This window comes from Peromyscus eremicus, chromosome 16_21 (genome assembly GCF_949786415.1).
Source record: "Peromyscus eremicus chromosome 16_21, PerEre_H2_v1, whole genome shotgun sequence".
NCBI classification, from domain to species: domain Eukaryota; kingdom Metazoa; phylum Chordata; class Mammalia; order Rodentia; family Cricetidae; genus Peromyscus; species Peromyscus eremicus.
In genome coordinates, this window is record NC_081432.1 from 63,885,875 (window position 1) to 63,912,579 (window position 26,705).

The 26,705-nt window shown below is 44.6% G+C and overlaps 1 protein-coding gene across 1 annotated transcript in view; it reads right to left on the reverse strand.

Moving 5' to 3' along the window:
• The window catches only part of Rftn1 (raftlin, lipid raft linker 1), a 196,992-nt gene that overhangs the window by 101,913 nt on the left and 68,374 nt on the right, over positions 1–26,705 (reverse strand). The window contains exon 3 of the mRNA XM_059281590.1: positions 10,610–10,796. Within this exon, the coding sequence (XP_059137573.1) occupies positions 10,610–10,796 (187 nt within the window). The remainder of the gene's footprint in view (positions 1–10,609; positions 10,797–26,705) is intronic.

Here is a 26,705-nt window from a genome sequence, read left to right on the forward strand (position 1 = left end):
AGCCACAGAAGGCACCTCACGAACACATTTTCATTTTGAGAGAGTGGAGAGAAAATGATGTACTTGTGACCTCAGAACAATCTCCTGCAGAAAGTGACCAGACCCTGGGAGCCAGAAAAATGGAGCATCAAAGAGCTCCAAAGAGTCTGTATCCACAGTTCTGTGTGTGTACCAGCCTGGGGACGAGTGTGACCTCTGCTCTCGCAGTCCCTCCACAGAGACAAATGATGCTATAAACCCGGAGGGTTCCTGTGATGCTCTGACACACCCATAAGCTCCAGGGCCTATAAGGCCAAAAGGAGGTGTATTTCTACACCAGGAGTTTTAGGTACTCTCCCCACATGACCTCCACCCACGTCACTTCAGTTCTAAAAGGAATTAGTAAGTGCTGCTTCACTTTTCTGGAATATAAAGTGGGAAGTTGGTAATTAGAGAAAATAATAGTGTCTTTCTGCTAGAAATGGTGTAAGTATGAAACCTCAGCTGAACACATAACAATGTCTTCAACCAATACTACAACAAAAATAACCATCATGAGGACATCGTGAAAATTAATTATGATGCTTAATACATACAGGAATGCGGCAGAGGACTCGCAGATTCAGAAACAGGTGTTGTATGAATACGAGTTCCTAACTTGGATTTTAAGTCTTTGTAGCGGTGTTAAGTTCCAGCTCATGGTGGATGAATAGGAAGCAAATGAAATGATGAATCTCACTCGATCATATTTATAGCATTATGTCTATGTAAAAAATGGTTTTTATCTTTCAACCATTGAAAGTATTATGGAAAACACTTGCACAGATTAGAGAGGATAATCATTACATCAAGATCTACAGAACATGGAAACACTAATAATGTCCTCATATGCATCTCAAAGTTATTTCTCACCTGCATCTTACTGTACTCTTATGAAAACGTAAAATTTAATTAGTACTGGTGTTTTCTAGGTCCTACCGTTGGTAATGTCCACCCGACGGGCAAAGAGGAGGAAAGATTCAGGAAAAAAAAATATGCCAGGAAGATTTATAGTAAGATCATCTGAATTCTTATATTTAGTACAGATAAGACATATAAATCCCCAAATCTAACACTTTAATAGAATTATCTGCAACTGAATTACCTGTTCTGTATGCATACAGCCTTCAGAATTATGTCTCAGTATCCCCCACCCCCAACCCCCCGGACCCATTACGATGCCACAGAATAAATCTCCCTCCTAGAGAATCCATTGTTTGAAGAGTGCATGCCTGTGTAGGAAGGGGCCTTCTTTTATTTAAAAACAAACACAGATACTTCAGGGTACTGTGGTATTCATATATATTTTAACATCAACAGGAAACTCAAAGAAATGCAGCACTCGCTGCGTCCGTGAGGAAGCTACCTGCCTACTGTTCTCTGCCATTCTGGAATACTTGTGGGGAAAGACTGGAAACCACCCGAATGTTAATTTGACAAAAATAAAAATAAGAAATATTGGGAAAGACACAGGCGATCAGAGCCAGCTCAGGGACCAGGGGAAATGAGTCTCCACGCACACCAAGCACGTTTCTTCTATTTTCTCTACTTGGACAAAGGCCGCCACTTCGGAACAAGAGAATGAAAAAGTGAGGCAAGATGTTTAGGAGTGTGGATTGGAAAAAATTCTTTCCCCTGGAGAATATGGCTTGATGCTGGCATATTAGGGGAAGTGCAAACACAATAATTAACAAGGAATCCTGTGACTTCAACACACCAGAAAGGGTGTCGGCCCCTGAGGGAACCGGGAAATAAGAAGAATAAATTATAGTAGGCTGGGTGACACTGAACAGCTCCTGGGGGTCGTGAAGGGGCAACGGAGAGTTAATCAGGTCTGACACCCACCTTGGGGAGCTGGGGAAGCAGTGGGCACCCTTCCTATTTCTGAATCCACAATAATGAACTCCACACTGAACAGACAGCTGCTTAGTTATTCTCTGCTCAGATTCAAGAAGCAAGCTTCTGGTCTACCTTTCTGGGCATCTCTGGAAACAAGCCTGCTGCTGCGGCTCCCCATCACAGTAACACATGTCAATCACCCACAAGCCCACTGTTCCTCTTTCTTCCCTGTGTGATTCCAACAATCAGCTAGCTCCAGGCTGATGCCTAGCATTAAGTGTGAACATTTTCTAGGGCACACTTTCGTAGGTGATTTCACCCTCTGTGCATTTCCCTTAATTATGAAGCCTCTTTCTAGAAGTCCTATAATTTTCCCAAGAGTTAAAGTAATTGGTAAAAATTAGAGATGAAGAGATATGAGTCCACTTAAAGGGGACACTTGCAACTATAATTTTTAAAAGAATTTTCCTTTTAGTTCCAATATAATTCTGCACTTTTCCAATTTTGCCCTTTTCAAATGCCAAAGAAAATGTTCCTGTTATCTTGTGGGCCATAAAAAAGGCAACATAATGCATTCATGCTTCACTTAAGGTCCACAAAGAGTTCCCTTCTACTGAAGGGCATCCTTTAGATGTTTCTTTTAAAAGAGAAAAATAACATACAAACACTCTTGTGGCAAATCACTGTTATTCTTGCCCATGAAAGGGGTGTGTGTGTGTGTGTGTGTGTGTGTGTGTGTGTGTCCGCACGTGCGCATGTGCGTGGATGCATGTAAGTGTATATTCCATTATTTTCAGTCCATGCTGTCTGGCTTTATATCAAGATGTCATGCCACTATTGGTAAATTAATAAGCCAACCATTGGTAAATTAATAAGCCAACCACAAAGCCATTTCTAATGAACTTATGATACTTTAGTGAGTAATTATAGCTAAATTCCAGGGCATGATTTTAATATTTGAATCTTTTTAAAATTATTTATTATATTTTTATTTTACGTAGTTGAATGTTTTTCTTGCATGCATGTAAGTGCACTATGCACAAGCCTGGTGCCAAAGGAGGGTGCTGGATCCCAGGGGAAGCTGGGAACCAAACCTGGGTCTCCTATAAGAGCAGCAGGTGCTTTTAGCTGCTGAGTCATCACTCCAGCCCCTGTTGCTCTTTAAACAAGAGCAAAAAAGATTTATTTTTCAATTTTTATTTAAGTGTGTGTGTAAGTGTATGCCACATGTGTGCAGGTATCAGTGGAAGCCAGAAGAGGACACTGAATCGGATCCCCCGGAACTGGAGTTCCAGGTGGTTGTAGATCACTCAGCATGGGTGCTGGGAAGAACACCAAGTGGTCCTAACCACTGAGCCATCTCACTAGCCCTGCAGGCATAGTTTTATTTGACTCTACTTAATGAACGCCACTGGGCTAGCACTCCAAGATGTGATGAGACTCCAAAGATGGGGGAAGATTCAGCAAGGAAGAAGGGAGGCAGCCACCAGGTGAAACACACAAGTCTGAGAAACCCAAAGTCCACTACCTGTGAAAGAGAGAACAGGCCCACAGAAGGTACATGATCAACAAACACACCCCGGTCACACAGCACAAATACCTCTGTGGACCCAAGATGGCAGCCAGAAGCATGGGGTAAAGGCAACATTTGAAATAGAAAGGTTTCACATAAAACCCCAAACTTCTGGATTTTCTTGGAAAAAGGAAGTGCCCAAGAAATGGCAAAGTAAGGCACCAGGTCTCTAGTTCCTCTAGTCTTCACTCAGAGGAGCTGGTCCCTAGAGGCATCTGCATGGGCAAGCCTTGTCTTAGTGGAAGGAGGGGCTGCCAGAATCTTAGACTCCGCCCCCAGAGGAGAAACTAGGAGTAAGGCCTAAGCTGAGATGTGCTTTCCTGGAAACTGAGCAACAAAAAGCCAAAAGAAAGGCCTTTCTCAGTGTCACTTGACACGGTAGCTAGAGTTGACTCATTCAGGAATGTGTGCTACTTCTTAAGTACTCGGAAGGGCAGCTTGCTGATGGGGACTGTCTTAGTTAGGGTTTCTATTGCTACAGCGAAACACCATGACCAAAAAGCAAGTTGGGGAGGAAAGGGTTTATTTGGCTTACACTTCCATGTTGCTGTTGATTATTGAACGAAGTTAGGACAGGAACTCAAACAGGATAGAATCCTGGAGGCAGGAGTTGATGCAGAAGCCACGGAGGGGTGCTGCTTACTGGCTTGCTTCCCCTGGCTTGATCAGCCTGCTTTCTTATAGAACCCAGGACTATCTGTCCAGGGATGGCACCACCCACCATGGGCTGGGACCTCCCCCATCAAGCACTAATTAAGAAAATGACTTAGAGCTGGATATTATGGAGGTGTTTCCTCAACTGAGGCTCCTTCCTCTCTGATGACTCTAGCTTGTGTCAAGTACACACACACACACACACACACACACACACACACACACACACACACAAGCCAGTACAGAGTCTGAGAGGAAAAATGTCTCAGATTCCATTACATGGTTGATTTAGAGCAATCTGGTGGAGCGAGGGCATGGCGGCCTTGGCTGGGCCAGCAGATGGAGCAGGACCCAGTCCTCATGGATCCTGTGGCAGCTTCCTAGGAGCCTCCCTCAGCCTTGTTCCAGCTCCAGTTTCCAGACCCTCACACATTTGCTCTGTGGTCCAAACTGCTTTCTCGGGCTTCAGGCTGTCTTGGGCTAGACTCCATGCCTGGAAGGCCCAACCACTGTGACTCTCCCTGTTCAAATCTACCCATCTCTCTAGATACAGAGCTAATGAACAGCTCTGGGTCTCCATTTCAAGGGCTCCCCCCTTGACAAATTCCACGAAAGATGCAAACCAAGACCTAAGTACTTGTTTGACATCACCATAACTGTCTGCACAGTTCACAGCCAGTGAATGGGAAGTTTCTTAAGACCTAGGTGGTCATCTTTGTACAGTAAAATTACACAACACACATTTATCTTAAAAATTCAATTGCTAAGGACATTTGTTACATAAAACAATCTCAATTATCTTAGTCAATAGGCAGATGGGCCACAGAAGACCTCCAAAAGGAAGAAGGGAGTTCTTTGTCCCCAGACTTAGTTCCTACTGACAAGCATCTCACCATCCTAGAGAGAAATGCACTGTAAAACCAAACCTTTCAGGTTTACTGAGGGCTTCAGTGCAGGGAAACAGTAGTCCAATCTCAGCAGTATTGCATTTCATGGAAACTTGAGAAGATTGCCAAGGGCAACTTTGATTAGATGCATGTTGTGTTGTCTGCAGCAGCTTTATTTCCGAGTCTCATTCCCTATGCCAAAAGACACCTACCCAGCAGGACCAATCCCTGGCCGGGTCAGGCATCACACTAGGAGACCTGGGTCCAAGGAGCTTTCACCCATCAGTGATGAAAACCCTCTCAGTACAATGACCTAGCTCAAAACTCGCTCTGCTATGAACAACTCAGGGTCTGGGAACTGGGGCACCATAGTGCATCTCTCCACCTACAACTGTAAAACCACATAGAATTAAATCCACACTCATGAAACATCAGATATGACATTTTAATAACTGACTTCTCTTAGCCTTGAAATTTTAAGATTTTGGGGAATTTTAAGATTCATTCTAAAGAAAACTGCACAGGAAAAAAAAAAAGGTAATTTAACTACACTTAGAAGCCAGACAAAATGCAACTATACTGTGTGTTAAAAACCACTAAGTGGTCTTAAGAAAGAAGTAAGTCTTTCCACTTACTCAAGATTACATGTTCCTGCTGGAGTCACTTTTCCAAGGAACTGACTTTGATTTCACACTAGCTGAAGAACAATCAACACATGTAGGCAGTTTGACCTGCCACCTTGAAATGTAACAGCAATTAACATGACTTTCAAAAGAAAAGATCTGATAGTGTTTTGTGGATTTAAGTGAAATCTGTCAAATGGTGGGCTTCAAAGGCATTGTCACTACTGACTACTGCCTTTGGGGGGACTTGGTATCGATGCTCCCCAGTTACCCAAACAGCACTGCAGAGCATTCCCTTCTAAGACTTACATAAACTCTTCCAACCTCATGCTCAGTATTCCTATGTGTGCCCAAAGAAGTAAAGCCCAGGCGCAGTAAGGCAGCTCAGAAGGGAAAGGCTGTGAAGCCTGATAGCCTGAATTTGAGTCATGGGACCCACATGGTAGAAGGTCAGAACCAACGCCTTCAAGCCATCTTCTGGCCTCCACATGTGCATATTCACAGTGAGCACACAAAATACAAAGACAAAATTTAAAAACATCTAAGGATATAAGGCCCAGGTTAAAATCTAATTTCTCTTTCAGTAGAAGGGTGACATGACAGATATGTCATGAGAAATTTCTCCACCAGACAGTTGCTCCCTGGAAAGCAAGTGCTATTATATCCAACTGAGCCCTCTACCTTCCCCCAGGTACAGCTCCTGGAACAATGTCTCAAGAAGCCCCCGGGACCTTTGTTTTATCATGCTTTGCAGGTAATCCATGGTTTACAAATCCAGAGGTTTGTGGCAACTGTACTGAGCCCATCTACTGACATCATTTTCCTAATAGCTTATATAATCATTAGCATTGTTTTGCAATAAACTACTTTTTAAATTGAGGTGTGTGCATTTAAAAAAACATAATGCTACTTCATACTTAATAAAATATAGTATAATGTATAGATAGTTGCTATATGCACTAGGAAACAAAAAAAAATTCTGACTTGCTTTATTTGTAATGTCTGCTTGTCATGATGGTCTAGAAATAAAGGACACCTATGATATTCTTGCAACCTTAGTAGGTGTTTGTAGATGGATGGGGGGATGGATGGATGGATGGGGGAATGGATGGATGGATGGGTGGGTGGATGGATGGATGGATGGATGGATGGATGGATGGATGGATAGGGGAATGGATGGATGGATGGATGGATGGATGGATGGATGGATGGATGGATGGATGGGGGAATGGATGGTTGGATGGATAGATGGATGGGGGAATGGATGGATGGATAGATGAATGGATGGGGATGGATGGGTGGATGGGGATATGCATGGGATATAGATGGGGGTATGGATGGATATAAGCTTGGGTTTTTGTTTGTTTTGTTTTGTTTTGTCCTGTTTTGTTTATATTGTTGCATACCCACCCCCCAAAGTCCACTTAGTTGCCAAAATCTTTGTATTCACCTCTCAAATGCTTCAGGTTTACCAAATTTCAACTAGCTGTTCAGTGGTATTTTTGCCAGTACATTTCATTTGGATGCAGAGTAAAGCAGACAGTTTCCCTAAATCTGTCAGTGTGCCCTACTTGGAAAATATTAACTAGGCACTCACTCCCTTTTCCAGAGCTAAATAATTTCACTTAACAGTATTTATGGTGTCAGACATTGGCAGTCTTTGCTAAAAGTGTTGCTTTATCTGTTCATGTTAAAAATTAATCATGTAAGCTTTCTTCTGTTTTTATTTCCTCAATGACCTGCTGATACAGAGCTTCGAGGGTTTTTTGTTTGCTTGCTTGTAGTTGTGTGGTGGTGGTGTGTGTGTGGGTCCCTGATACAGAAACATACAATTATTGCATTGCCCAGGAGAGGAAAGCACCTTTAAGAGTACTTCTTAGGACCCTGCTTCAGCCATCACCTCCTCCTGCCCAACACCATTTGGGATGGAAACAGGGAGACCCTCTGGCCAGGTTTCTTTGTTTCACTTGGTGCATTGTCAGATTTTTTGCAGCTTTCTTAAAAAAAAAAAATCGGTTCCAAAAACTCATCACAAAGTTAATGTTTCTCTGTACCAGCTTACCCAGGCGATGGACTGTGCATTAGAGCCAATGACACAGTGGAGTGGGCATCCTGGGGCAGAGAACGAGCTCTAAGAGAGGGCACCAGCACCACTGGAAAAAGGCTCCCACACACCAGTGTCTTCATCTTAAGAACTTTATTTTCTTCTTCTCTGTCTACCCCCCTGGCTGTCCTGGCTGGCTTGTAAGGGACAAAATGGAGATGAGGTTTGCTCTTAAACAGTGGCATCATAGTCCGGCTCATCTGATCATGTGACTGAACACACCTGGCAAATCATCTGTTATAAACCTCTCACTGTGTTAAGTATACAGTGATTCCACTGATACTCCCCAGCAATCCCTTGCCAGAGAACCACATGCAACCTGGAACATGGGCCCTCCAACCAGGAGTCTTGGGTCCTTCTTTACTTTTCTCTGTACCTAAAGCTGCCCCAGAGAGAAGAGCAGTAAGCCCTAACAGTGTGAGTGATAGATAAGAATGAGTCAGGTCCTCTCCACCCTTGCTACTCAAAGTGTGGTCCATGGAGCAGCCATGGCAGCATCATTTGGGACCACACTGGAATGGGACCACACGGAAAATGCAGCATCTCAGGCCTGACTTCAGACATGCTGAACCAGAATGTTATTTAACAGCATCCCCAGGAGATCTGAAGACAAATTAGCTTGGGAGTGCTACTCCGGGTGTAGAAAGAGGAAGAGGCATGTCTTCATATTTGCTTCAGTGCATTTGTAATACACATACTTCATCCAGGTCCTGGGCTATCATCACCTCCTACAGCAGAGCACACAGAAGACCCCAGGGTCTTGTCTCCTCTAAACGCCAAGACAAACAGACCCAGCCTAACAAACAGCAGCCTTGAGCGGTGCTTTATGCAACACATAGTGAGGCTGTTTTGTTTATTCCCTTTCAAAATTTTGTTTTCTCTGAAGGCTGATGAGTAAAATGGGAGGGTAGTGGGGATGAAAGACCCTCCCCTAAGATCGTCTAGAGCTAAGAATGCAGGCATGGGAGTTGGTGTCCTCATGTGACAGGGAAAAGCTTGCTCTATCTTGTCTCAGCTGGAAAGATCTTTAGTTTAAGCTGAAACTGAGCCATCCTTTTTCTACCCCCACCACCACCACCACCCCACCCCCCACTGTGAAAACTCCCCACTTTTCCTACCCTTGCTGTGAAAGTGACCAACTTTGTTCTAGAAACTCCGGGTCAAAACGCCCCAGCTAAGTGCGTATTTTTGGCTTCTGTTAAACTGCTTGCTTGCCTGCTTTACTTCCCCCCTCCAACTGCCAACCAGGACATAGATTTCCTCCATTCTTTGCCTTTAAAAGCTCCCTGTAAAATGTATCCGAGGATGCTGTGTGAGAAGAGTTTCTCTCCAGGCAGTTGCTGGTAGCTTAATACGGACTCTCAATTTGGACTGTGGTCATGCTGCATGGTCTCAGGATCTCTACCCTACAAAACTAGGAGCAAGCCAGGGTTCCCATTTCATGAGCCAATGATGCAGACAAAATTATAGTTATCACATGTAGCACACAATGAAGGCTCAGTTAACATAAGCTGTTGACATTACATGCACATCCTGTGTGTCTGTGTAAATTAAATCTACCATGGTTCCCAGAATCATTTCCTCATGTGATTATACCAGATATTGATCCAATGGACACAAAGAAACAAGTGTAAAACACAGACACTGCACAGTGTCACCTCACAAACAACACAGCGGCCCAGGGCTGTCATAAAAACAAGCTCTACCTCAGGGCCCAGAGCCTGATAAGCTGCTATGAAATAGAGAGAAGTCCATCTTGGCATGTCACCTCATGCCCCATATGCTCCCTTGTGACTATGCTAGGCCAATGTGGTGTCTGCCACAAAGTGACTTTTACAAAGATGAACATGACTCACCTACACCCTTTCCTTTAAAACACAAGCCTTGTTGCCCATTCCTTCCAAGACAGTTGGCCAGAGGGTAAGTTCGATTTCCTTTCTCAAACTTCAATTTATTTACTCACGTGTTCACTAAGCTGGAGTCCCTTGTAATAGAGACTGGCCTGGGACTCACTGTGTAGCTGAGGCTAGACCTTTAACTCCTGACCTTCCTGCTTTCACCTTCTAAGTGATGGGATCACTGTCTACCACCACACCAAGCTTCAAATTTTACTATGATAAAAGCAGCTAGACCTACTGTACTTTCTGCTTTTATCATTATTTTTAAGCATTTAAAACGAGCATTGATCCTTTTGAAAGACTAAGCCCATCTCTTTCCCCACTCAGGCACAAGTCAAATGTAAAAGTATTACTCAACTAAACAAACCAACCTGAAAACATCCTCAAAACATCTGGAAAGTTAAAATCAGGACCAGCCCAACGACAGTATGGGGTGTGGGGTGGGAGGGGGGCAGTGTGGAGTGGGAGGTATGGGGTAGGAGGTGGAGGTGTGGGGTGTGGGTGTGGGGTGTGGGGTGGGGGTTGGGAGATAGGGGGTGTGGGGCGGGAGGTAGTGGGCATGGGGTGGAAGGTGGGGGTGGGAGAGAAGATATATTCTTCAGAGGTAATTAACAGAACTTTTGGTGAATTCAAATTTTTGAAGTAGTTCTAAACTTTGGAGGGAAACATTGAGTCTGTATAAAGCCTTTAATAAAATGTTGTTTCCAACTGTGGCTTTTCAGATTTATGGTTTTATTATATTTTTGCTGGCTGTGTGATTCTGGGAGCATGCTTCTGCAGAGAAGACATTGTTCTAGCTGAGTTTCACCCATAAATTAAAGGAGATAACAACTTGAATTCTACTTGCAGTCAGACATGGCACTTGTTTCTTGCCACAGAGTGCCATGGTTTTTGGCTTACCTGTCAGAAGGCAGGGCCCTGGGGACAGCATACAAACCCATCTCATCCTCCTTTTCTCTACATTCAGATGCCTTAGTCTCCACAGGACATGGGGCTAAGTGCTGGGTCCTTACCTGTTGGTTTTCCTGACCAGGATGGCCCTAAAGATGTGCTCGAGGAACATCTTCTCTTGCCTGTTCGTGGGCTGCACAAAGGGGTGCAGGGCAGCCAGCGAGAAGCCTTGCTGGTACAGCTCCAGGAGCTGGGCAGGCAGGTCCCGAAGAGAGGCTAACCTCACGGCCGAAGACCTCGGCAGCTCCGCTAGAGTGGGGAGAAAAGAGGCTGATCAGAGGCCCGTCCTCCAAACCTTAAGTCCCTCTCCCTCTGCCCTGCTGAGGACCTTCTGGGTCACTTCTTCCCAGATAAGCCTTCCACAGACTTTATAAGCAGCTGTCTTCTTCCACCTCATCTGAAGACATCAATAAAAGAATGCTCTCTAAACTGCCGAGCCTCCTCTCCAGCCCATTTATTAATATGAGCAGGGTAGACAAGGTCTAAAAGTCAAATGGTGAGAACTTGTACGCAGTGGAAAGGCTACATCCAAGCCCTCTGCCTCACTTTTTTCCATAGAGGCAGAGGCTACGATTATTATTAGATATGCACTGACAATTGCTAATTCGTCCACGACAGGCCTGCCTATCTATCCCCTTCTGTATAAACACCAGAACAACCTGAGACACCCGCCATACACTGTTCTGTGCTGCTACCAAGTGATCCATAAGAAAAGCACCTTGTTAGGCTGGGCACCGGGTTGACAATTGGTTTGGTTTGGTTCCATGACATGAGGGCTCACTCTGCAGACCAGGTTGGCCTCAAACACTCAGTGATCCTCCTGCCTCAGCCTCCCAAGTGCATGGAGCACTTCTTGGTTTATTTCTTATAGATCTGCTTATGTGTTACATCATTGGTTATAAAAGCTTTTGTTTCCATATGGCTTTAATAAAAATATCATTCCTACATGATTTAACATGTATATACATATAATGCATTTAGAAAATATGTTTCTAAAACTGAGTTATAGTGCATGCTTATAATCCCTGCACTCTGGAAGCTGAGGCAGAGGGGTTGTGAATTCAAGGCCAGATGGGGTACATAGTGAGACCACATCCCAAAATAAACAAGCAAAAGACAGGAAGTCCTGAGTTACAAACTATAACGTGTTCAGATATTGTCAGATTTCTTTTATAAAGAAGTACGGGTGTGCTTCTCATTGGTAATATATAAAAGTTTCTTTCCCATGCCCTGGATAATGTCATAACAAGAAAGGGAAAAGGGAAAAATTCCCTGTGTGGTAGCAATCTATACTTCTTACTATGCCATTTGTAGCTTCTCTTACAAAACACTTCATATTTAAATTGTGTATATCCTTTTCTATGAGCTGTGGGTGCTCTGCCCAGTTTTTATTGGATTACTGATCAATTTTCCTACTGGACCATGGGAACTATTATATATTAGGTGACTTAGTCACCAACACAGGATGGGAATGTCTCTCATCAATTCATCATTTGCCTTTTGACTTTGCAAAAGTGGGTTTTCACAGTTTCTCATGTTGCTATGGCAGAAAGGCCTTGGAATATATAACAACTTTTCTGTTAATGCTTTATAATACATCATATTTTTGCATGTAAATCTTAAATATATTTCAGATTTATCTTGTGCAAAACATACACTATGAATTCAAGACCCCCAAAGTTACCTATTTTTTTCTCATTGATTTAAGAGGTGACTTTTGTCATTAATGACTATATTTGTTTGTTACTATAATAATTTAACTTATTTGTGTGCTGCACTATTTTTCATCACATTAGTTTCTTAAGAATGTTTTGGCTCTGTTTCCTGAATCTTTTCTGTCTCCCTGTTTATTTTCTAAACCTTGTTTAATTTCATTTTCAAAATCATTTTTAATCAGCTACCCAAATTCTCCTTAGCCCCCTAAAAAGTACTGATATTTTTATTGAATTGTATTCAAACTATAGCTTAACTGAGAGTGGATATTTTTCACCATACTATAGCTTCCTATCCACACACAGCTCAGCACCACCTTTACCTGAGTTGTATTTTTGGTCCCTCTGGATCATATTAAAGTTTTGTCACATGGATATTATATATTTATTAAGTTTATTCCTATTTATTTTATATTTTTGCTTCTATTAGAGTAATAGAGTCTGGTTTCACTTCCATAATGCCCCTGCTGTGGAAGCAGACAGGGTTATCACAGCTGATGGAGTGACTCTCACAAGAGGGTAAAGTGCCTTTAATCCCCTAGTGCACAGACACTCGGTCCAGGATCTCCATCACTTGTAGAACTCCTAGGACTGGACATACAGAAGGAGCAGATGAGCCACAACCACACAGTGGGGCTAAGATGGTCACCAAGTCATCCCAGTAGCAAGGAGCACAGAGCCACCCTCAATGGGGGGCAGCCTCTCACTGTAGAGGCATCTACATGAGTTCTGACATGGCTAACCTACAAGATACCATCTTTGACTTTCCAGATTCCTCCTTGGGACATCCTGGATGTCTTGGCTTCCTCCTCCCTCTGCATGGCACCTCCAGGGCATGGCACTTGAACAGCATGGGCCAACCAACAGCCCTTACACCTTGCATCCCTACTCCAGCAACCAACCTCCCTTGGCTTATTTTCCTGATTCCTAATCTACCATGACAAACTTGAGCAGCCCACAACGGCTGGGGGCGTCACCTCATACCCTACTCTTTAACAAGACCCCGGCTGGAGTAAACAATTCAGAGTGTGAGCAGGCAGCTTGGAAGATGAGACAAAGCCGAAAATACTGATGAAGTTCAGTCAACAAACGATGATATATAAAACAAACACTCTCATCTTGGAAAATACATATCAAGATACGCACAAACAAAGTGTGGGTGGCTTACAGCTATTTTAAAATCCACAAACAAGGCTGGGAGTGGGACCCACAGAAACCCAGCCAAGCCTATTGGACCTGGTGATGGAACTATATATGATAGCCCCCATGCCATGCTTTCTTCCTTTTTTATAAAGGATTGAACTTTTTTAAAATAAAATGAGAAATAGTGCAGAAAATTAACCATTAAAAAGTGGATTTATAAGCAAAGCTATTTCCAATAATGTCGTTCTAAAAGCAAGAACTTGGAGCCAAAGAGTTCTTCACTGAGGACTAGTTAATGTCTGACGTCCAAGTGATGAAGCCCATAAGGAGTCAAAGGTGAAGAAGTCTGTCACATACTCATGAGAATGTGTCCACAGTGCACTGCTATGTTAAAAAACAAAGATGCCCGTTACTGTGTGGTTACTCTTACATTAAAAACATAGATGGATGGATAGAGATGAATAATATTTCTTCAGATGTTAACAGTGGAGACAGATTATAATAAGAGCAGGGTAGTAGGGCTGAGGTATTTATGACACTTTCAGAACTACTGTGATCAGCACAGACCATTTCACGGAGGATTAATAAGGCATCTGCACTATCCTCTTTACACACAAATGAAATACTACTTTAAAAGTTTTAATGACTTTTTAAATTAATGTTTTATGTTACCTAGGGTTAGAACCCAGGGCCTTGTGCATGCTAGGCAATCACTTTTAGCTGAGTGCACTTTTTTAGCACTTTTAACAGCCCAGTCCTCTAATTTATTACTTTAAAAACAAGTGGTTAAAAATGAGTCTCAACAGTTACAGTGTAATACAAAAGGCTTATACTATAAATATGATTAAAGATCTTAATTTCATGTTTCTATTTGAACCTTAACCTACAGATACAAAAGCAGAATTCTTGGTTCTCGTGCCTGGAGAGATGGTTCATTGGTTAAGAGCCCATGTTGCTCTCACAGAGGACTGGAGTTCAATTCCCACAAGAGGCTGAAGCCCCAGAGGATCTGATGCCCTCTTATGGTTGTCATGGGTACCTGCACTCAAGGGCACATACGCACACACAATCCTACACACATACGCATAATCAAAAATAATAAAATAAATTTTGAAAAAGCCTAGTTTTTATAAAGCTACCAGTCCCCCAATGTTATTACTGGAAAAACTGGAAAAATATAGCTATTAAATATTATTAGAAAAATAAGGAATGGTTGATCTGTTCGGATGGACATAGAGATTACAGCTGATGGACTATTTCTACCCAGGCAATCAGAGTAATCTCCCTAGTATTCTGTTTTGTAACAATTGCCTGGTTTTATTGCTGGTTATATAACCTTGGATAAACAACAGAACTCCCTCCTCATCTCATGGGTCCTTTCCTATGAAATGAAGATCTTGGATAGGCATTTGGGAAAGGAATTTCTGACTCTAGTAAAGCGATTTTATTATCTCCAGCTGAAAACTAAGGGATATTTTCTAACTAAAAAGTAGCAACGGATAGAATAATAAATGTTTTCAAAGTGAATGGGAAGAGTTTGTCAAAGGCACAGCCAACCTGGGACTAAGGACTGACTCTATATGGTGGGCAGAGCGGGCAGAGGGGCAGGGCTCCGCCCACCGCTGCTCACCTGGCCACATCCTGCTTACAGCATGGTCCTGCAGAGAACTCTGAAGCTCTCACTGTCACCTAGGAGCACAGGAGACTCCCAGGAGACTCCCAGGGAATAGAGAGACCAGAGCAGAACACGGGAGGGAAAGTGAGGACGATCTCTGGATGACAAATCCCACACGTGTGAGGCTGCCACGTGTTAGCACTTTGGATTCCTGACCTCTGATCAGGACCCCAACTCTGGAACTGGACTCATAGGCCACTACATTGCAAGGTGGCGCTTCTTGGTACACTGTCTGTCACATGCTGAGGACAAGGGGCTGATAAGGCTGTGCCAACCACTGCTTCTCTCCAGCAAGAGGACATGCCACCTGCACCGGGAGGGCAGCACCCTGAGGAGGGTCACAGCCCCCTTCCTCTTTCTAATCCGTCTCACTCCTCAGTCACTCCTACAGTGATCAGACCTCAGGCCTCACCTAGACTGGACACCCATGCCTGCCACTGACGCCCCTCTCCTCTGGGCCGCCCCACGCATGGCAGAGCTGACTCTTGCTGGCTTCTCCCATCTGCAGGAGCAGAGCCTCAGCTACAGGATCTTAACATCCACTACAAAAATCCTGCACTGTGTGACCCAAGCTGGCCTCAAACTGCAGCCCAGGCTAATGGTGAATTCATGGTGATCCTCCTGTCTCAGTTTCTCAAGTGCTGGGTTGCAGAAGTGAGTCACCATTACATAGACGGTCTGGTACAGAACCCAAGGGGGCCTTGGGGTCCAGACAGTAAACAGAGGTCAGGAGAAGAGTGATGGAGTCAAAGCCTGGACCCAGGGGACTGTGCTCTGTCCTTCAGGCCTGAGTACTCCCGATGGGCATGTGGGCCCAATGGCACAAAAGTTTCAAAGTTAATTGGTTGGTTATCATACAAAGCCCTGTTTCCCCATGACATTTTCATATATGTGTATCACTATACTTGGTTCTTAATCACCCCCACACTGCCCTCCTTCATCCCCCCCCCTCCCTGATCCTCTTCCATTCCCCAAATATTTCCTTCTATCTGTCCCTCTTGTCCCCCTGCTCCCTTCCTTTGGACTCTTCCTCCTCCTCCTCTCATGGTCCCTTTTTATTTTCATGTAAAATTCACACACACACACACACACACACACACACACACACACACACACACACCTTCCAGATTCCACTTCTGAGAAAATATATAATATTTGTATGAGTCCTGGTGAGTTTTGCTTATTAATATAAAGATGCCTGAGTTCCAGTTGCATCTATTTCCCCCAGAACTTCTAATTATTTTGAGAAGTCAGAAATCATAATATTAACCATTGAATTTTCAACCCCTTATGTCTCAAACCAAGACCCGGTAGACTTCCGAGTGGGCTGGGGCATTTGACAGTGTGGAATATGGACCCCTCCTCTATCCTTGCCTCTGACCTCACCCTGCTGTCACTCAGCGTGGGCATCAGCCAGGACTCTGAGAGGCAAGGGTGCTGAGCAGGGAGCCCACCTGTCTAATCTTCCCGAGCCCCCACGGCTTTAAGGACATTGCTGTGGAACTGATGACATCTGTCTCCCGATTCCCCTCCCCCACACCACTCCTGCATCAGGAGGAAGAGAGTTTAGAACCTCATAATTATATCTGAATCCCTTTGGAAATCTGGTGTTTCCCTGACTGATTTACCAACAGTAGTCTTTTCTAACATCACGTCTCTGCCGAAAAGCACTTGGGGTTGCTCGATGGCCGGGAAATCTCTTAAAGTAAGCAATGTTTTCCTTATAAATAAATTTACCATTGTCCCAAGAGTTAAGAGAAAGATAAAGAATGAAAACATGTGGAATCCTAACCCACAAAGCCACATATTTCTCAACACTCCTGGGACATAGTTGGTTCTGGTTTTATTATGACTATGTTTCTGTTTAGCCAAACATTCTGCAGCACACTTCCCCCATGGAAATGAAGCTCTTCAGGCATTTTCAGAGGAACTTAAGCAATGCCTGGCTGTTCTGAACTTGATTCTGGATAACCGCTAATCTCCCCAACACAGAAGAGACATCTCAGCACACAGCCATGCTCGCTTCCCTCAGCTCCATCACGGAGCAGCAATAACGACACCTATTATTCTGTCCAGCAATCATTTGTGACTTTAACCTAATTATTCCAAGTCCGATTCTGCTTTTCTAATTATACTCGCTAATGGATCTGTCAATACCAAAGAGCCTGGTGTGAGGGAGACGCCACCTCCCTGGGCAAGTTCTCTCACAGGTGAAGCTGATAATCACACTGTTCACCCAAAGCTTTTTAAAATATATAAGTTCCTTTAAGACTGCTGTTTCTATAACATCAATCTGCCGAGCTTTGTAGTAGACCCAATTTAGTGAAACACTAAAATCAATCATTTCTCAATGTGAAGCTTTTCAATGTACACAGAAGGAATAGGAATTCGATTTTTTAACATTGTTTGCAGCCCTTGGCTGCAATAGGTGTCATTTTGAAATTTCTGGAGCAAGTTAAAACTTTCATTAGAGGGTTTTTAAAATTCAGACTTCCATCATCTTACCACTTAAAAATCCAAGCTTCTAAAAATGAAGAGAGGGAAGGCGGGAGGGAGGGAAGGCATTAGGGAGGGGGGAAGGAGGGAAGGCATGGCGCACTAGCCAAGCCTGAACTTCCCAAGCATGGTTTTCATCCTCACGTCCTCACAATACCTGGCCCATCAACACGAGAAAGGCTGGGGCCAGAGAAGCTTTTTCCGTTACAGACTAACCGTTACACGGAAAGTTTGAGAAGTTGGATCCATACCTCCGCCTGATATCTAATAAGGACTGAGAAAGTCATGGCTCAGAGTGATACGTGTGTGTCCAGTTCTACAAACCCCTACTGCTACATCCGGGCCCTAGTAGCATAGAGATGGTACAGAGGACTCGGAGTAAGTCAGGCCTCAGAGGCTGGGCTGGGCAAGGGACAACTAACTGCTTCTAAAATTCATTTCAAGGCTTCATTTCAAAGTGACAAAGATAACGTTAACGAAATACACACAGGCACACACATATACAACACACACACACACACACACACACACACACACACAACACATAACACTCCATTATTAAGGTTTTTGCCGGCTAGCATCAGGACTAGGAACATATTCTTAAATTTCATGTGCTTAAAAGAAATTTGGGAGTGGGGATTGAAAAAGTGGTAAGAGACTCACAAGTTACATCACTGAATTATTATGAGATATAGCAACTCCTCATCCATTCCCTCTCTCTCTCTCTCTCTCCTCATTCTCTATCTGTACAGCTCAAAACAGTAGCCATTAGCCCCGTACAGCTAAGATATAAAGATACACCCTGACTCCAGAGTGCTCACCCACCATATGCAGGATTCTAGGCTCAATCATCAGCAGAAAGAAAGGGGTGTGGGTGGAGAGGAGATGGGAGAGGGAGGGAAGAGAAAGAGAAAGAAATTTAATTCGGGCTGGTAAGACTCTCTGTGGACAAAGGTACCCACCGCCAAACCTGGCGAGCTGAGTTCAATTCCTGGGACCCACATGGTTGAAGAGGAGAACCAACTCCCACAAACTGTCCTCTGACCTGCACACATGGACCATAACAGGCCCGTGCCCACACACACAAAAAAACAAATTAAATACATTAATTAAAATATAATAAAAAGGAATAATACATTTTAAAGATACGTGATTCCAAAGACTTATTATGAAATTAGAAGACAAAACTTAAGTAAAAAACTTAAGTAAAAAATATTTATATAGATAACTAAAATGATAATATTTGAAGTATGTTACGATGAGATAAAATGTTAATTTATTTGATTGCTTTTATTTTTAAAAATGAAAACCTGAATTTGCACATGAGCTTGTGTGGTTCCCAGTGGGGTACTCATCATGACTCACCAGCCATTTACTTATAGCATGTGTCACAATACAAATTATTCATTGACTTTCCTACCCAGTAAATTCCACCACACCAGGAGCTGTGCCAGGCTAGTTCACCCACAAGCAGGGCAACCCACAGTGCTGAACAGGCTCACGGCCAGCTGTCATGACAGTAAGGTCACGGCACACACTTGCAGTCACTCTGGCATGAACTCTGGGCCCCAAGGAGATGAGCCATGAGGCTAAGAAGGAAAATCCATAACTGGTCTTGAGACACTATCAGCAATTCAGCTTGGGGGAAGCTTAGGAACTTTATAAAGTGTAGTAAAATATGCACTAACAGAGACTACCATTTTTAATGTTGGCATTGCAAGTCTTCATACTGTGTGAAGCCGCCACCACCATGCACCTCAGGAAACCTCTCCACCCCACCACCCTCACTGCTCCGCTCCCACACTGGACCCCCACGTGGAAATGAGACGGCAGCAAGAACAAACGCTGAGTCAGAACCGAGAAGCCGTTGGGAATTGGAATCCTTCACAGAGCATCATGGGAAAAGCAGAGGCTGGTATCACCACAAAGGCAGAGGAAGAGTGTAAAACTTCATAGAAATATCAGGGCTGCACACAGTAGCTGGGAATCTTCACACCACACAGCAGAACATGGAAACAGGAACGGTCCCAGGAAGAGGTGCCCAGGGGCTCAGTCCCCCCAGGAGCGCAGCACCAGGAGCGCAGTACGGTGAGGAACTGCCCATTGTGTCTAAAAGGTCTCCAGGGAATTTTTTACTTCTGAATATAAATATACACAATATAAACAACGGAAGTGAAATCTCACTGAGTACACAGCTAGTTTAAAGAGGTTTATGACAGAGTAAAATCCATTCTCTGTGGGATTACAACTCCTACCCGCAGATGAAGCCCGATTGTGAGCTACATTGGTAAATTCTGCCAATCCGTCACACACCTAGCCTATGAGAAAAGGGAATCTCAGCCGAGGAAGTGCCTGTGGTGATGTCTATGGGCATTTTCTCTGTTTATTGATGTGAGAGAGCCTGGCTCATTGTGGTCAGTGCCGTCTCTAGGCAGGCAGCCTGGACCGCAGCGTTCCATCGTCTCTGCTTCAGTTCCTGCCTCCAGGTCCCTGGCCTGAGCTTGTGCCCCGGCTTCCCTGGATGGTGGTCAGCAACTGTAAGCTGAAATAAAAAGCCTTTATTCCTCAAGTTAGTGTTGGCCATGACGTTTATCACAGTAACAAACGGCAGTTGTCCGGATGAGCTTTCCAGACATCCAGCAAACATCTACCCATCAGACCTCCTTCTCTTCCCTGTAAAGACACAGCTTACGTCCTGTGATGCATCTCCTCACATGTAAACAGCATGCTTCCATGTACATATCATTGAAGACACTGCCAAACTCAGTCAAGTGTGAACAGAACCAGAGTTCTCATGATCCAAAAAAAGGTAGCTTCAGCTTTACGTGAATGTTCACATACAGATTCACTCGGTGCACAGAAACAGCGGACCAAACATACCTGAGTACCTAACCAAAAAACTGCCATCAGCACACATAGACCATTTGTTTTTCACAGATGCAGAGGTGGCATCTCGGAAGTCTTAGCAGACTGCTCATTAGTCACTTCAGCCTTGCTGTTAAAAGGGGCCCTTAATGGTCTAGGTTCCTCCCTGATGCCTTGACCTCATCAAAAAAGAAGAAGCCGTGAGATGAGCTCAAGTAGAACGCTGTGGTGAGAAGAATGGTCCAGAGAGATGCTTTTCATCGTGATAAGACAAGAAACCTGGTGAAAATAATAATCTCTTTTTAAAAATTTTATTCTCTAACAAAAAGGGTTTTTTAAAAAAATGTTTTATGTATGTGAATGTATCTGTGTCTATGAGTATACGACATGTGTGTGGGTGTCCATGGAAGCCAGAAGAGGGCGTTGCATCCTCTGGAGTTGGTGTAGCCATTTCTGAATTTCCTGATACAGGGGCTGGGATGAATTGGGTCCTCTACAAGAGCAGCAGAGCAAGGACTCATGGCTGAGACACGTATAGCTGCAGAAAAACATTTCTATTCACACCCCAAATGCAACCTATCAACACTTGTCCCAGAAAGAGAAGGCTACATTGTCACCAGGCAGAGGCCGGGAGCCTGCTGGCCGGCTGGCAGCGCTTGCTCCTGGTGGGGAGTTCTGCCTTGGAGACTGCCTGTGACTGGGCGAGGCATCCTTCTGCTTAGGAGGGATCCTAAGGTCTTCCTCAGCATTGCCTGCCCTCTGCTCCTTCCCTACATCCTAGTGCTTACCAGCCATATGTGGCTTATGTGAACCATGAGATGCCAAAATCCCAAAATACAAACAGTAGTTCAGAGATTAGTACAAAAAAATATAAATTGTAAAATGTCTAATTTGATATCAGGACACATGAAATGACAAGTTTTAATGTGCTGGGTTAAATAAAACATATCATCAATTCGTATATTTTCCTTTTTTAAAGTTAGGGTCTAATGTAGCCCAGGCTAGCTTTGAATTTTCCCTGCAGCCAAGGCTAGCCTTGAATTTCTGAACCTCCTCCCTCTGAGTATAGAGTGCTGGAATTACGAGTGTGTGCTAGATGTGAACTGGCATTCACGGTTCATGGTCACAGAATAGGTCTCTTCTGGATCCTGTTTTGTTTTACATGGATGTATTTAATCGTGGCCCCCCCCCAAAAAAAAAAACCACTATTCCCTTTTTTGACTTTTTTTTTTATGGCAACAATTTAATTCCTTATTAAGCATCCTTTAGCTACAGCTTCAAGGAAGGTCACACTCATTTTTCCCAAAATAAACCCGTAACACCATGGAATGGGGGAAAGCTGCCAAAATCTTCACCGGATGGGCCAGAATCCAAAACTCCCAAGTGTATTCAGTCTTGGCTTCTCACTAGCTGTCCCATCCCAAAGTGGGGGAGAAAGGCGAAACTTCATGAGGGACTCTCACTGTTTTGCACCACGAACGCTGAAGTATCGGCTCTTCTAGAACTGCTTACAGAGCTCCCCTTTCCAGCCTGTCCTTATGTCCTTGAGACTCAGCCTCCTGGTGCAGACCCAGGGTCCCTAGTCCTTCTTTGCTGCCTTCCTCAGCCAAACCCCCAGGCCATCTCCATTCCTTTGTGACTCCCCACATACTGCTCCCCATCAGGGACCCAGGGAGGCTGCCTGTCCCTCCTTCCCCTCCTCCATTCTACACAGGAAGCGAGTAAAATGAACCCTAAGTCCAGCTATGGCTGCACACCTCAGCCGACCCTTCCAATCTATCTCCATTCCCTTGGGCCTCACCAGCTGTGATGGCTAATCTCGGATGTCACCTTGACCACATCTGGAATCAACTAAAACCCAAGTAGCTAGGCATGGCCGAGAGGGTTAAGTCTTGGCTGGATCAATTGAGCTGAGGTTGGAAGGCCCACCCTAACCCCATCAGGATCATTTGATGTCAGAAGACCCACCCTGAATCTAGGCCACACCTTCTGATAAAAGGACTTTTGTTTCTGCCTGTTTACCTGCATTCTCACTGGCAGGTTTATCTATCCTGCTTCTGAGGTATTTCTCTGTTGATATTAGAACGTACTTATTAGGGATTCCAATGCACACTGATGACCAGCTGAGACATCCAGCCCTGTGGACTGAACAACTGTTGAGTCCTTGGCCTTTCCACTGGGGGATAGCCATTGTTGGACTAGCTGGCCCACAGCCTGTAAGCCATTCTAACAAACACTGTTAGTATATAGAGATTCATTCTATCAGTTCTGCTCCTCTAGAGAACACTGACTAATCCACCGGCATTCATGGCCAGACAGAGGGTATCACTACTTCTTCCCCTGCCACCCTCACGGAGCTGGAATAAGTACTACTTAGACTTCCAGAGTCAGTCCCCTTCACCACAAGCTAGACTATCTTAAATCCTACCCAACTGCAACAATCTGGACAGCTGGGAGTATGGACTCAGAATTGCAATCAGAACTTCAATTTGGGACCAGTCAGAATCTGAATCCTAAAACCTAGAGTGGTTACAAGACTGAAGACCACAACTCTTTCTGCTCATCCACAACCTGTCAGGCTGACAACCACCAAAGAACCAACACCCACCCAGCAGAGATATTTACTCCAAGAAACACCACAAATGCCGAACTCCAATAACTAGTCCCATTGAAAACACAAACATGAAGAACCAACATGCCTTCTCCAGAAGCCAGCAACCACCACTGCAACACACCCCAGAAAGCCACTTAGCTGAAGCACAAGACAAGGACTTCAAAACAGCAATTATAAAATATGTTCAAGGGCCTTAAGGAGGATATGAATAAATGCCTTAATGAAGTCCTTGAAAATACAAACAGCTGAGTGAAATAATGCAAACATTTCAAGACTTCAAAGGAGAATTGAATGAAGAAATGGAGTCACTGAAGAAGAGCCATGCTGGAGTAAGACAGAGAATCTGAGGTCAAACAAAAAGCCAGGGGAAGCCTCACCAGCAGACTGACTTAGAAGAGAGACTCCAAGCTCTGAAGCAAGGTAGAAGAAATGGATAGCTCAGAAAAAAAAAATCTAAATAAAATCCAGGCACAAAACTTCCAGGAAACCTGGGGCACTATGACAAGACCGCACCTATTAACAACAGGTAAAGAAAGAGAAGAAGAAACCTAGGTCCAAGTCATAGAAAATATTTTAAACAAAATCTTAGAGGAAAATTTCTCCAATCTAAGGAAAAAGATGCCTAATTCCTATCAAGGTATAAGAGGCCTACAGTACAGACCCTCCAAAACATAATAATCAAAACACTAAATGGACAGAATAAAGAAAGGATACCAACAGCTGCAAGGGGAAAAGATGAAGTCACATACAAAGCAGACCCATTGGACTTCTCAACAGGGCCTGGAAGCCAGAAGGTCCTACACAGACGTTCTACAAACTCCAAAAGAACACATATTCTAGCTTAGACTACCATCGCCAGGAAAACTATCAGTCACAAAAGCAAAGGAGAAAGACAGACAGCTCGTGATAAAAGCAAAGTTAAGCAGTTTGTGTTCACCAATCCAGCTCTACAGAAGGTCCTGGAAGCAAACCTTCAGGCTGAAGATAAGGTTAACTGCACCCAGGAAGAAATCTTCCCAGACCAGGACATCAGAAGTAGTTGGCCAGCCCATAAAGAGCCCTGTGTGCTGTGGTCTTGCATGAGTAGTGATTGCATTTTGAATATGCTGGTGCGGATCTGACGACATGAGGAATGGAAATCTAGAAGTGTCTGGAGTGCCTGCTTCTTGTCTCTCGGACAAGAGTAACTCCTGTCTCACTAGGTGTTAAAAGAGTCAAGTGAGGTCCCGGCCACACAGGACCGGGCCTGAAGCCGAGGCTGCTCTCTATGTGGACGCCACGAAAGTCATCCGTGTCGCTGCTATTAATAGCCCTAGCAGCTTCACCAATTATCACGAGGTCAGACAGAGTCCTGTGTCCACGTGCTGTTCCCTCTGTCTAAAGTCAGCCCAGAGCTAATCAACATGTTCAGTTCACACACAGGTCTTCACTCCTCAGTTGAGGCCCTGGGCTGTCTGCTCTGAAACTCTTTTTTTTTTAAATGCTGGAGTAGGGCCAGTGAGATGGCTCAGCAGGTCCAGGAGCTTGCTGCCAAGACTGATGACCTGAGCCCAAGGCCACATGGTGGAAGGAGAAAACTCCTTCAAGTTGTCCTCTGGCCTCCACACAAGAACCATGACATGAATGTGCACACATACAAATGAATAAATAAATGTAATTAAAATGTTTTGAGTGCTAAAGTAACTTTCTGTCTAAGATGAGCCAAAAATGGGCCTAGATCTTCAGGACTGAATAATAAACTCTGAAAAGGCATGCTGAGGGGACAGCAGCTCCTTTGCCAGGGGCCAGACTGCTGTGGATATCGCTCTGTATAAATAAAATGCTGATTGGCCAGTAGCCAGGCAGGAAGTATAGGCGGGACAAGGAGAGAGGAGAATTCTGGGAAGTGGAAGGCTGAAGCACAGAGACACTGCCAGCCGCCGCCATGAGAAGATGTTAAGATACCGGTAAGCCATGAGCCATGTGGCAACTTAAAGATTAATAGAAATGGGTTAATTTAAGATATAAGAACAGCTAGCAAGAAGCCTGAGCCATTAGGCCAAACAGTTTAAGTAATATAAGTCTCTGTGTGTTTGCTTGGTTGGGTCTGAGCAGCTGTGGGACTGGAGGCTGAGAGAGATTTGTCCTGACTCTGGGCCAGGCAGGACCAGGAAAACTCTAGCTACACCAGACTCTGCTAACTTAGGGCTTCTGCAATACTTAAGACAGGGGCTTGCCGAGGAAGATGACCGGCCCCTCTACAAACAGAATCCAGGAGAGAGTGAGCTAGATCCAGAAAATGGTACTGTCCCCCCAGAGGAACCCAAGAAGTGGCAGTGAGAGGCCGGTGTATAAAGATGTTAAACCATGATGAAAATGCACTTAGGACCCTACAGACAGGAACAACGTAGGAGAGATGGGATGCCCAGGATGGGGGTATCAGGTGGCTGGCTCATCCACGTCTATATCTCAATCCACCCCATGTCTATCTCAATCCACCCCATGTCTATGGGTGGCAGCCCAGACCCTGGACATCCTCACGGCCTTCAATGGTAAAAGGAGCCATCAACCCAGATCCTGACTGTGGTAGGGCCACAGACCCAGACATGGCCTTAGGCAGCAGCTCAGCCAGGATGACACCATGGTCCTGGGTGGCAGTGCAGGACACTCAGATTGACATGATCCCAGCAGCTGGCATATCCCTCAGACCCCCCAACACAGCCACAGGTGGTGGCCTAGAACCTGGGCAACCTTGTGGCCTTTGGTGGCAACATGGGCCATGGATATCAACACAGACCCTGGGTACAGTAGGACCACAGCCCAGACATGGCTCTTGGCAGCAGCCCTGGCACAGACATGACCATGGCCCTGGGTGGCAAGCCTGTTCCTCAATGCTGTCACCTCTTCATATCTGCCTCTCTCCACAGGACATGAACCACTCTGTCTCTATCTCTCTCCCATACCCCTCTATATATAGCTCACCACAGTGGGGCCCGGTGGGCCTGTGGTTCCTTCTACACAGGGCAATAAAGAAATGGTTTATTCCGGAGTACACTTGGGGGATAGTCCAGCATGGTGGGAAGGCCCGGCAGGCAGAAGTGGAAGGTGAAGACGCTGTCACACCTACAGTCAGGGATGGGCAGAGACAATGCTGTGCCTGGCTTGGTTTCTGCTTTTCTTGTCATCAGAGACCCCAGCCACAGAATGAGCCACTTATGTTAAAGGGGGGTCTTCTAGTTCCTTACAATCAAAAGAAGCCATCACACCAAGCTGAGCTGTGTGTGTGTGTGTGTGTGTGTGTGTGTGTGTGTGTGTGTGTGCACGCATGCTAGGGGGGCAGGGGATGTCATGTAACTCAGGCTTGCCTCAGTCTCCTCATGTAGCTTAGGATGGCCTTGTGACCTTGACTTCTGCTTCAAACTCACAGAGATCCTCCTGCCTCTGCCTCGAAAGTTCTGGGATTGCCTACCTGTGCCATAGGACTAGCCTGGCCTCGAATTTTTGATCTTTGGCTATTTTTCTTCACATAGTTCCATAGGGACCCAGAAATGGTACATAACGAGGACTAAGGGGGGTCTAGCCCCTCAATAGTCCCCTCCCAGGGTCCAGGAAGAATCTACAACCAGCCGATAATTTAATTTTTGATATTAAATGAATCTATGTACACTATTACT